This window comes from Eubalaena glacialis, chromosome 13, assembly GCF_028564815.1.
Source record: "Eubalaena glacialis isolate mEubGla1 chromosome 13, mEubGla1.1.hap2.+ XY, whole genome shotgun sequence".
Lineage (NCBI taxonomy): Eukaryota > Metazoa > Chordata > Mammalia > Artiodactyla > Balaenidae > Eubalaena > Eubalaena glacialis.
The window spans coordinates 30567184-30578737 of record NC_083728.1 but is presented as its reverse complement, the minus strand read 5'-3'; the positions used below and the strand labels follow the sequence as shown (position 1 = coordinate 30578737).

At 52.4% G+C, this 11554-nt stretch overlaps 1 protein-coding gene across 5 annotated transcripts; it reads left to right on the top strand.

Moving 5' to 3' along the window:
• The first annotated feature begins 17 nt into the window (after nt 1-17).
• PCED1A (PC-esterase domain containing 1A) lies at nt 18-5149 on the top strand. Of its 5 annotated transcripts, none has more exons than XM_061210090.1 (8): nt 18-215; nt 810-954; nt 1484-1563; nt 1672-1910; nt 2005-2155; nt 2273-2519; nt 4145-4414; nt 4763-5149. In XM_061210090.1, exons 2-8 carry the CDS (start codon nt 831-833, stop codon nt 5008-5010), a joined length of 1359 nt encoding a protein of 452 aa, XP_061066073.1. In that variant the 5' UTR covers nt 18-215; nt 810-830; the 3' UTR covers nt 5011-5149. The 5 variants fall into 5 exon arrangements, with proteins under 5 accessions (XP_061066073.1, XP_061066074.1, XP_061066075.1 ...); XM_061210091.1 differs by having other exon boundaries at nt 18-475; nt 1825-1910; XM_061210092.1 differs by having other exon boundaries at nt 18-475; nt 4388-4414.
• The last annotated feature ends 6405 nt before the right edge of the window (nt 5150-11554 follow it).

Sequence of the window (11554 nt, the reverse complement as noted above, 5' to 3'; positions counted from 1 at the left end):
TTCCGCCCGTCCGGGTCACGTGGCGCGGCCGCGGCCACGGCCGTCACCGCTGTGGGCGGCTGCACTTGGCCGCCGCCGCTCCCCCTCCCACGCCCGGGTGGGCCCGGCCCTGGCTCCTGCTCCCCACGGCGGCCACCCCTGCTGCCTTCCTGTCCCCTCGGGCGTTGGGGGGGGGGTCGGGCAGAGTCGGACATGGGTGACCGGAAGTGGGAGTTGTGAGTGTCGCAGCCCAGGGCGGGGAGGGCCCAGGCGCTGTCGGGCCTCCGCGACTCACGCATGGAGAGTGCTGGGCGTCGGGCTGCGCACCGACCGCTAACCGGGACGCACGGGCTCTGCGGGGCAGAGGCTGTGCTGAAGCGACCGGCCTCTTCGGGCGCGGGAACATGAGGCCAGGCCCGGAGCCCGCTGCGGGCGTGGCGCGCAGTGTGCGGGCCTGCCCGGGTCGCGGGTGAACGGCGCGGAGCCCCGGGACTCGGTAATTGGCGCGAGCGAGCGCGCGCATGCGCGAGGCGGCGGCGGGCACGTGGCGGGGCGCAGGGCTGCACCGCGCGGGAAGCGCTTCGGTGTCCTGGAGCCCCGCGGGCCTGGCGACCTCCTGCCTCCTGTGCCAAGTGTAATGGAGACCGGCGCCACCATGGGCCCCACTCTGCTGCCGCCACCTGGTCCCCACTCTGCTGCCGCCACCTGGTCCCTGTAGCCCAGAGCAGCCCGGAGGGCGCCGCCGCGGGTCTCGTTTATTCCGTGTGGGTCCTGGAGCCAACCTGTCCTGAGTCCCCGCCCTCGCGCGGCTTAGTGGCCTCTCCCTGCAGCCCGTCGTTGTTGGCGGCGGCATGGTCTTCTGTCTGGAGAACGAGGAGCTGCGCTGCCCGCTGGGAAGCACCATGGTCCATTTCCAGGCCTCTGAAGTCCAGCAGCTGCTACACAACAAGTTCGTGGTCATCTTGGGGGACTCAAGTGAGTGCCCTTCTAGAATCACACTTCCCTGTCCCACACCTGCAGCCTGTTTTGTGCATCTGGACCCTTTGTCTCCATCTCAAATCTCCTTCCTGATCCCTAGTCTGTTCCAGTCCAGTAGGTTTTCTCTTTTTATTTCCCTAACGCCTTCCACAGGTGTCCTGACAGATGTAGCCTGTCAAGCTTTTCACCCCATCCTTGCTCAGCATTTTTCTTCCTGACAGTCCCCCACAATGTCCCTCATGGAAGCGGTGGATTGTGCTGTCTGTCTCTTGGGTGACTTGGCTGACTTATTTCTGCCAGGTGATCTTGGGTCACTATATACTGAGTTGAGGAGTGGTGTACAGCTAGAAGGAACAGAGGTAGTGCCAGGACTTTTTAACCTCACCTTTTCTTCTGTTTCTAAGTCAACACTCCACAAAGGTTGTGTTGGGCAAACCCAGCCCTGGGAAGATGGGAGGCCTGGATTTGGAAGGAGCTGGGGTGGAGTGCGGCCTGCCTCAGCCGCAGGGTCTCTGTCTCCCTGCAGTCCAGCGGGCTGTGTACAAAGACCTGGTGCTTCTGCTCCAGAAAGACTCACTGCTCACAGCCGCCCAGCTGAAAGCCAAGGTGAGGGAAGCTTGGCAGCCATGCCAGTGGTGGGTGGGCACAGACTCTGGCCTGGTAGGGTCCTCCTCCCTGGCATGGGTCTGACCAGCTGGGTGGGGGGGTGGGCAGGGGGAGCTGAGCTTTGAACAGGACCAGCTGGTGGCTGGGGGTCAGCTGGGTGAGCTGCACAACGGGACACAGTACCGGGAGGTCCGCCAGTTCTGCTCGGGTTCTGGCCACCACCTTGTACGCTTCTACTTCCTCACCCGCGTTTACTCCGAGTACCTCGAGGGAGTCCTGGAGGAGCTGACATATGGGCCTGCCCCGGACCTGGTGATCATCAACTCCTGCCTCTGGGATCTCTCCAGGTTGGGGCGGGGGGAGAGGGAAACCGGGGGTGGAGGTATGGCTCAGAGGCCACCCACCCCTGTGCTCTTGCCCACCCTTTGTGCTACCCAACAGGTATGGCCGCTGCTCGATGGAGAGCTACCGAGAGAACCTGGAGCGGGTGTTCATGCGCATGGACCAGGTGTTGCCAGACTCCTGCCTGCTGGTGTGGAACATGGCAATGCCCCTAGGAGAGCGTGTCACTGGGGGTTTCCTTCTGCCTGAGGCAAGTGACCAGAGCCCCTTAGGATAGAGGACGGGGCAGCTGACTGGTAGATAGAGGACCCTCCCTCCCGAACCTGCTTCATTCTGTGGCTCTTAGATGCTGCACTTTCTCACTCAGCTCCAGCCCCTGGCGGGCTCTCTGCGGCGGGATGTGGTTGAAGGGAACTTCTACAGCGCTACGCTGGCTGGGGACCACTGCTTCGATGTCTTGGACCTCCACTTTCATTTCCGGCATGCAGTACAGCACCGTCACCGGGACGGTGTCCACTGGGACCAGCATGCTCACCGCCACCTCTCACACTTGCTTCTGACCCATGTGGCTGATGCCTGGGGTGTGGAGCTGCCGAAGCGTGACTATCCCCATGGTGAGCCCTACCACAAGTGGGGACGGTAGTGATGCAAAGAGGGCCCTCAGAGCATAGGGCTCATAAACAACAGGACAGAGATCCTCAAGGGGAGTAGAGGCCCCTTGAAGGACCGTTGTGGATCCTGAGTGCTCCTTCCTTCCCCTGGGTTTCTGTATGGTCTAGCCGTGTGGTCACCTATGTGTATGTGAATGAGCATTGAGCACATAAGGCAGCATGTCAGAGACCCTTATGCTACAGATAAACGGGAAAGGAATGGGAATACTTTTAGATAGGAGTAGATGTGGGTGGTGGAAAGGCAGAAACAGAGGAAAGGTAATCCAGGCAGTGTGGCAGAAACAACGAAGCCCCTTGGCTGGTGCTGTCAGCCCCTCAGTTCCTGCCTGCTTATAAAGGGAACATCGTGGGTGGTTCCATGTCTGCTTCTGCCCTGGATCGTGTCCTCCAAGGCTAAGGTTCCTGCCTCACTTGTTGACAACTCATCCCTTTAAGCCACTTGTCTAGGACAATTGCTGTGTACATAGTACCTACAGGATAGTGTTTATTGAATTGGAGACACGAGTCATGTTAGAAGGCTGTAGTAGCATTAAAGGATGTGAGGGCACAGAGAGGTCAAGAATGTCACTTTTAGCCTGGAGTTGGAGCATCAGGGAAGTGAATTAGGACCTTGATTATATAATGGTCCAATTTCTTTGTTTTTTTAGGTGAGAACTAAATCTCATCTAAATCAGTTGGAGAACTGATCCCCAACAAAGGAAGGGTTGCTCTAAAGGTTGTAAGGCTAATTTGTCGTGGCTCAGGTCTTCTGAATCCAGTTTGGAGCCACAGAAATAGGAACGTCAAAGGGAAGAGTTGGGTGGGAGGATGAGTTGGTGAGTTTGGTTAGGGCAGATCTCTTTGAGGTACTATGAAGATGTTGAGTAGATTTGGAGTCAGTGGTGCCCAGCAGGGAGATGGCAGCTGAGGGCATGAATGTGAACAGCGACGGAAAGAGCAAAACAATAGCCATGTTTTGGAGTTGGAAGGGAAGAGGGGCTGATGGAGGAAACAAAAGGAGACAAGGGTAGAGTCACTTTGAGGGAGGACAGAGGCTATTGGCCACGTGACTTGTCAGGAAGCGAGGAAGTGGTTACATTTCGTAGGATAAATGTTGAAGGAGTAGAGTAGGGTTAAAAGAGGTAGTGAGCAGTTGATGAGAGAATGGCACCTGGGCAGAATACTCTTTGTGGAAGGAAATACGAAAGGAACAGGGGCTTACTGGGAGAAGGAAGAGACAGGATCTTTGTTTTTAAGAGAGAAGGTTTACTAAGCTTATTTATTGGTCTGTGGCGAGGAGCTGGGAGAGGAAAAAGCTAAAGATACAGGAGCTGGGCAACGGAGGGAGGAGACTGGAGGGGAGCATGAGGTCAGAACAAAGGCAAATCCACTGACTATTGAGACAGGCAGGGAAGAAAGAGCACAGCTTGGGCTTGGCCTGAAATGAGAGGGGATGAGGAAACCTGGGTAGGAAGTAGAGGGTGCTGTGTTCTCCAAGAGGAGAGAGTAGAGGTTTAGAAGTGTGGACAGCCAGAGTTCAGGGCAGCCTGGCTCCCCAGGCCTACCTAAAACAACCATCCCATTCCTAGACCCGTGGATTGAGGACTGGCCAGAGCCGGATCATCTCTTCCAGGGGAGCCAGGGGCAGCCCCCAGACTTCGGGGAGCAGCTGGCCTTGCCCCCACCCTCTCCCTTACCCCTTCCCATGCATTTTCCCTACCCTCTTCCTCAGCCCTCCCCACCTCCTCTGTTTCCACCCCTGCCCCAGGATCCCCCTTTTTTCCCAGGCCAGCCCTTCCCACCCCATGAATTCTTCAATTTTAATCCAACAGAAGACTGCTCGATGCCACCCCACTTAGGTAGGTGCCTCTACAACCTCCCAGCATACCTTTTCCAGCATCCCCTTGAACCTCCCCCATCCTAGCCTCCTGTGTCCAGGTGGGCTGAGAGGAGTTGGGTAGCCCTTGTGCCCCCCAGGCTTGGGTTCAGTCACAGCTGAGTCTGGAACAGTATCTGTAGACTCATTAATTAGCTCATTGATTGTCACAATTTCCTGACTTGGAAGTAGGGGAAGTAGTATTGCCATTTTGCAAATGGGGAAATTGAAGCCCAGAGAAACTCACCCTGGAGGACCAGAACTGCCTGAAGGCAGAGCTGGGCTCACCCTGGCCAGAAGCCCACTCTGATAATGGCTGGTTCTTTTGTAGGATGTAGCCCCGGAGTGAACTTTGTGCCTGGCCCCCTGCCTCCTCCAGTCCCCAGCCCTATCCCCCATGGTCAGCACCGGGGCCTGGCCGTCCACCGGGGGATGCCACGCTGTACTCATACCAGCCCCTACCACGTGCCGAGGACAGGGGCACCCTGCAGGCAGCGTCCCAGACACTCAGACAGGCTGATCCATACATACAAACTGGACAGATGGCCTCCTGCCCATTCGGGGACGTGGCCTGGGTAGAGTGGATCTTATGCTGGGGCTGAATGTGCCAGTGGCCCTGCAGTGCCTGCTTGCCACCCCAGGTGCTGGGCCAGGGTATCTTGCTATGCCTGGCATTGTTGTTGTCCATTGCTGTCACCAATAAAGGCATGGAAGAACAGAGTAGCATCTTTTTGTGTAAGGGAGTAGGTCTCCCAACCATGATCTTAAAAGCTGGAGAGGCTGCCTCTGGGCTCTCTGCGACCTTGGACCTTTTAACCCACACTGCTTAGAAATCATTGAATGCATCCTTCCTACTGTCGCACACACTTGTTTACACCCTTACCAGAACACACATGTACTTAACAAAGACCCTGGAGGGGTTCTCTGTTGTCAGCAGCTCTTTGGGATTGGGAAATATCAAGGGCTGAGTTGAAATTGTCAGTATTTTATATGCAGTTTGGAATCTGGCTAGATCTCACCTATACCAGTCTCACACATTCATGTGTATGTTCAACATTCATCTACTCCTGGAGGTATAAGACACATACCTTGCACAATTTCTTGGCACAGGGTAGACACTCATTAAGTGGTTGGAACTAAAGAAAAAGCTCCCGAGCCCATGTGGGAGACTGATTAGAACCCTCCTCCTCTCAGAAATCACCCAAGCAAAAGTGAAAATGAGAAACAGAAATGTAAATATCATATCTGATGACCAGGAAAGAGAAACTCCAAACAATGAATTAGGTGGATAGGCTGAAAAACACAGTGGAACCACTGCTTGGTACAAATCACTTTGGAAATTCTTGGGCAGCATTTACTAAAGTTGAACATTTATGTACTCTGTGATTCAACAATTTCACTTCAAGAGAAATGAGTACATCTAGACAGATCTACCAAAAGACTTGTGCAAGAATATTCATAGAAGTTTTTTTCATAGTAGCCAAAACTTGGAAACAAGCCAAATGTCCATCAACAGGAGAGTGGATAAATATTCGTCCCATACAATGGGATAATAATAAAGGAGAACAAAATGCTGATAGATGCCACGACATGGCTAAATCTCACAGATGTAATGTTGAAAGAAGCCAGAAACTAGAGTACATTTTATATGATTTTATTCTGCATGATTTCAAGAATAGGCTAATCTATGGTGATAGAAATCAGAATTGTGGTTACCTTTTGGGGGAGGTATTGATTGGGAAAGGGCATGATGGAACTACCTGGGATGATGGAAAAGTTCTATCTGGCTGGTAGTTACATGGATACACACAAAGACACACAAATATGTAAAAGTTTATTGAGCCAGAGACCTCCCTTCCAATGCAGGGGGTATGGGTTCGATCCCAGGTCGGCCTGCATGCCGTACAGTGAGGGCAAAAAAAAATTTTTTTTTAATTGAGCCATACCCTCGATATTTGTGCATTTTATTCATATGTAAAATGTATGAATTATATGTCAATTAAAAGGGAACCAGTGGAGTTCCCTGGTGGCCTACTGGTTAGGATTCACTGCCATGGCCTGGTTCAATCCCTGGTCAGGAACTGAGATCCCACAAGTCGTGCGGTTTGGCCAAAAAAAACAAACAAACAAAAAGGAATCAGGATATCCAGGAGTGGTTTAACATTAAAAGACACCTAAAAATTTAATTCACCATATAAACAGAATAAAGCAGAATAAGTAGTCCTTGTAGTAGATGAAGAAAAAAAATTTTTTTTAACATTCGACATCCACTCATGATCAAAACTGCTAGCAAACTAGGAGTAGAAAGGAATTTCCTTGACTGGATAAAGGTTAACTATCAAAATTCCACAGTAATTCTTAATGGTGGAAACTTAAAAGCAGTTCTTTTAAAATCAGGATCAAGTCAAAGTTACCTGTGAACAGCAATTCCATATACCATTGTCTGGGAATTCCAGCTTGTATAGTCAGAACATGAACACAAAGGAAGAGGACCTATCCTCATAACATCTGGCTTTTAGATGGATGTGGTATCCTTGGGTTTAGAGGACTTCACAACTTTCATATATGTTACAAATATTTTGCAAGTATACAGTATCACATATCAATTTAAAAAACTTTTTTGGTTTTAGACATTTGAAGACACAGGCCAGAAAATACGATAAAAGCTACAGCTCCTAAGTTCTTTTATTTTTAAGATGGAAAATATTTGAAAGGTAATAGAAATGTTTGCTCAGCAGAAAATAACTTGTCCAAAGTTGGTTGCATCCAAATCCTGACAGAACCTCACAAAAGACAGGTCTTTACCCCAGGAAGAATGGAATAATAGACTAGGGTTGGGACAGCAGTCGGAGACAGTGAAGCCGACTAGATTGGGCCCTTCCTTCTCCGGGATTCTCATGAGCTCTGCCCTCGATGCCTCTGGGTTTCAGGCTGGGGAACTCAGGCTAGAGTTTTGGGTTAAGGAGATTTTGAAGAGTCAATGAAGCCGCCAGTGGGCCGGAGATGCTCCTTTCTGGCCCCAGGATCTACCCTCTCCGCCACTGACGGCCCGGCCCGGGAGATACCTCTCCCCCTCCTCGTTTCCTTCCCACACCCAGCCAAGCCTGACTCTTCGTAGCCAGAGCTGGAGGTCTCCGCCAGGGGAGCAAGCCATGCACCGAGTCAAGGGGCTGCGATTCCGGGGGTGGGGTGGAGGTGGGGGGAGGTGTTGATTTACGGGGGTGGCTAGCACTTTCCCTGTGTGGGTGCCCACAGCCCTCTGATCCCTGGCTAGGCTAGGGATTTCCTTCCCAACGTCAGGCCCATGCCCACCCAACTGTGCCTCCACGGTCAACGCGCGAGCTCGGCGCTCTCCAGCCGTCGCCCTGACCCCTCTCCGGCGCACCTGAGCCTAGAGGTCGCTCCTGGGGCAACCTCCCAGCGCAGCGCAGGTCTTCTCCTCCTCCTCCTCCCCGAAGGACCCAGTCGGCCCCCTCCTCCTCTGTGGCCACGGTCTCTCGGCGAGTAGAGCTGCTCCCCTCACCCGCTAGCGGGGGCGGAGCCGCCCCCTTTCCTCGGCACAGAAGCGTCTGGGTGAGAGCGCCCCCTCCCGGCTTCCCGTAGCTGGTCCTGAGCGGTTCCCTGGGCGCCGCACCGCTCGCTTCCAGGGACCACTTTTCTTCCCTCCAGGGTGGCCACTGACAACTCTAGCTCAAGTGGAGCCCCCAACCTTATGATCCCCCTTGACACCGCCCTCTCTGACCCTCCCGCATCCTGGCCGCTCCTATTCATTGCTCCCCGGTCCTTGGGGCAGAGGAAAGTCCTACCGGGCGCTCCTGCTCCTAGGCGCCCCCCAGGGTGCGTGTGTGCCGCTGTGGATCCTCTCTCTGCTTTCTCAGATGCAAGGCCCCTCGCGGCTGACACCTCCTCCACTCCGGTTCTTTATGCTCCGCCTGATCTGATTATTTTTCTGGCCAGCCCACAAGCGTTACTGGAACCCCACCCCATCTGAGCCCGCTGCGGTGTTGGATGGGGTAGGGCCGGCAAAGAAAGCTCACCCAACCTCCCAGGTCACTGAGGCCAGTGGGACAGCTTTCCCTTCTTGGCCCAAATGGAAGGGCTTAGAACTTCATTCCATCATGTTCATTCTCCCCAGGCTTGCATTATTAAGCGTTTTAAGTCTAAATGGATGACTTTGTCCACATTTAAAGTAATTTCAGGAGTTATGTTTTTCTTTCTTCTCTGCAAGGCCCCTCACTTTATTTCCTTTTATCTGTATACTCCGTCCCATTTGGCTGGCTCTAAAGTTGGCCATTCCATTCTATTTTTTGTTCTTATCAAAAAAAAAAAAAAAAGAAGAAAAAAGTGTCTGGTTTTGTTGGCATGCATTTTAAGTTTGTGTGAAAAGAATTGCATTATTTCTCATTCAGCTTCTTTTCACTCAACGCTAGGATTTCAAGATCAATCCATATAGCTTCCACCCTTTCTAACTGCTGCCTCCTCTCCACAGTGCTCATCCACAATGTTTCACATTTTCCATCTTCTGCCTCCACCAGTGAGTGCAATCATCATTCTCAGACGTATCCCCTCAACATATCCCCTCACCTGCAGCGCTTCTCACAGTGTGCACAGGTATCCCTTGGGAGTCTTGTTAAAATGCAGGTTCTGATTCATCACGCCTGGGGCGAGGCCTGAGACTCTACATTTGTAGCCAGTTTACAGGTGATGCCTATACTGCTAGCCCTGGGACCACACTTTGAGGAGCAAGGCAATTATGGGCCTCTGTGAGAATTCATTTTGGGTTTCTGTGTCACAGGGTATGTGTCGATCTAATTTGATAAGTATTGCCTATCTGCTCTCCAGTCTGGCTGTGCCACCCTACCCCACACCAGCAACGCAGGAGGGTAGAAGATATATATTTATGTGGGGAAGGGAAGAAGGCCTTCTCCTTGCTCCTGCCAAAATCCTGCCCCCCAGTGTGTCTGGTCTGGGCCAAAACCTCCTCTCTCAATCAGAATGGCCCCAAGGCTCCGGAGTGATGTCCCTGGCTAACAATGCACGGCCAAGTCAATGATGGGCCCAAGATTGGCATCCTGGCTTCATCTCTGACAGGAGCTTAAAGAACAGGCATTGAGAAGCCCTGGGGTCTTCATTTAGGTTATATTTCCTCCATTGCTTTCCCTTCAGTAGCCTGTTAGGCTGGACTAGGACTCAAACAACCTGGCCTTGCCATTGGCAAGTAGCTATCCTGTGCCTGACTTCTCATCTCTAAAATGGGATGGTAACAGCATAGCTACAGTTTGTGGTGTGAGGAGTCAGTCCAGAAACTTTGCCTCACATACCAAGTGCCCCACAGGGGCCCCAAGACAGGTGTTCTTGCCTTTGTTTTAACCAAGAGGAAAATGAAGTTCAAGAAGGCTTAGCAATTTTTACCAAAGCCATGGAGCTAGAAAGTGACAATGCTGGGATTCAAACCCAGCCTCAGCTAATACACCAGAGCCCGTGCTAACCATGAAGCTATGCCACCTCCATGTCCTGCCTTGCCCTTGCTACCAGGTCATATTTCAGGGAGAACTGAAAGGAAAAAAGAAGGACTGTGTCTGGGGTTTCAGGTGCTGATGTTGATGACCAGTGGCCTGCAGAGTTATGAAACTCTGCAGCGAATGGGTTTTAGCAAAAATGAACCTGGGTTCTAGGGACTGGTCCCCAGGGCTTGAGTATTTAGCTGGCAGGAGAGGGGCCTTTTGGTTGAGGGATCTAGGAGCAGGGATTTTAGGGTTATGTATATAGTGGGGTCAAGACTAGATTGGGGAGGGTCAGGGATTAGGTGGAGGTCTGGAGTGGGGTGGGGGTCAGGTGGTGGATCTTATCTATCAAATGTCTTACCTGTAGTAACTGATCACTCACTGTTTTATTTGTAGGGTTAGCTGATGTGTGAACAGCCAGCATCCTGGGCATCAAGGGATGCCAGCTTCCAAGGCCCTCCTGGTGCTGTAAGCAGCTTGTTGGGTTGGTTTTAGAAACCTGTGGGCCATGCTTTCCCCACTCACATACCTGTACAAGACATCTCCTGGCACCAAGCCCCAGCCCCAAGCATTTCACAATCAGAAGAGTTCAACACCTGCATATTTTGAGATTTCATGGCATACGACCTTATACATTTTGTTCACATTCGTCCATCCTCTGTTTACCATGGTAGGGCCCCAGTTGTATCCATGACAGAACATTGCTCTGAAGGCCTAGAGAAGCTTTCTGCTCTTTAGAGTTCAATACAATATTGTACAGTTGTCTGGTCTTTTCAAAGTACTTCACACATAGGTATTATTGCCTTTGACTCACAACAGCTCCATGACAGGACCCACTTAATACCAAGGCTCAAAAAAACTAATTGGCCAAGGCCACACATTGCATAGGTGGGTGAAATGGGACTTCTTGTTTGTTTTTCCATAGCAAACCTCAGGAGTCTTAAAGAGTAAGTGCTCTCTGGGAACCCCACTACACTGGTTGGCCCATTTCCCAGAGGTGGGGATGTGGACTGAGGCAGGAGGTAGGAAGTCTAGGGAGTGGGGAATGCTTGGGCAGAAAGGTCCAGAAGGTGAGTTAGCTGAGGTCCCATGAGGCTTCTGGCTAGCCCTCTCCCAGCTAAGTTTCTGTCAGTGGGCCCTTTCTAGAGCCTGGGGAAGTGGAAAGAGGAGGTTGGTGGGGGGAATGGCAAATACAGAGGTACCCAAGTAGTTCTCTATGAGTCTGAAGCTGAGACAGTTGAGCAGCTGCAAGAAAAAGATGCTGCCAGCTGCTAAGGGGGCCCCAGCAGTGTCACCACATTCATGTGGGAGCTCTTGACGGCTTGGTCAAGCTCTGCCTCTGGCTAAGCCTTCTGCCCTAACGTCTCTTCTCAAAGTCCCTGCCCCCCCACCCCAAGTACCTGCAGCATCAGCTTGAGGGAGGTGCCCAGAGGTCAGGCCAGTCTACCCTGCCAGTTCCAGCAACATCATGCATGCCCTGACCAGTCCCAACTAGGGACTGAAGGTCTGGGGCCTGCTGAGGCAGGAAGGCCCTGGTCCCAACTGCCCTCCCTCTCCCCTGGGCTTCAGGCCCTAGGCCAGGGCTCAACAGACACAAGCAGCAGGATGGGGTTGCCCTT

Coding starts and splice junctions, on each gene's coding strand:
- PCED1A (XM_061210090.1), top strand. CDS start 831: ATGGTCTTCTGTCTGGAGAACGAGGAGCTGCGCTGCCCGCTGGGAAGC. Junction 1,911..2,004: donor TGCCTCTGGGATCTCTCCAG/GTTGGGGCGGGG, acceptor GCTACCCAACAG/GTATGGCCGCTGCTCGATGG. Junction 2,520..4,144: donor GAAGCGTGACTATCCCCATG/GTGAGCCCTACC, acceptor TCCCATTCCTAG/ACCCGTGGATTGAGGACTGG.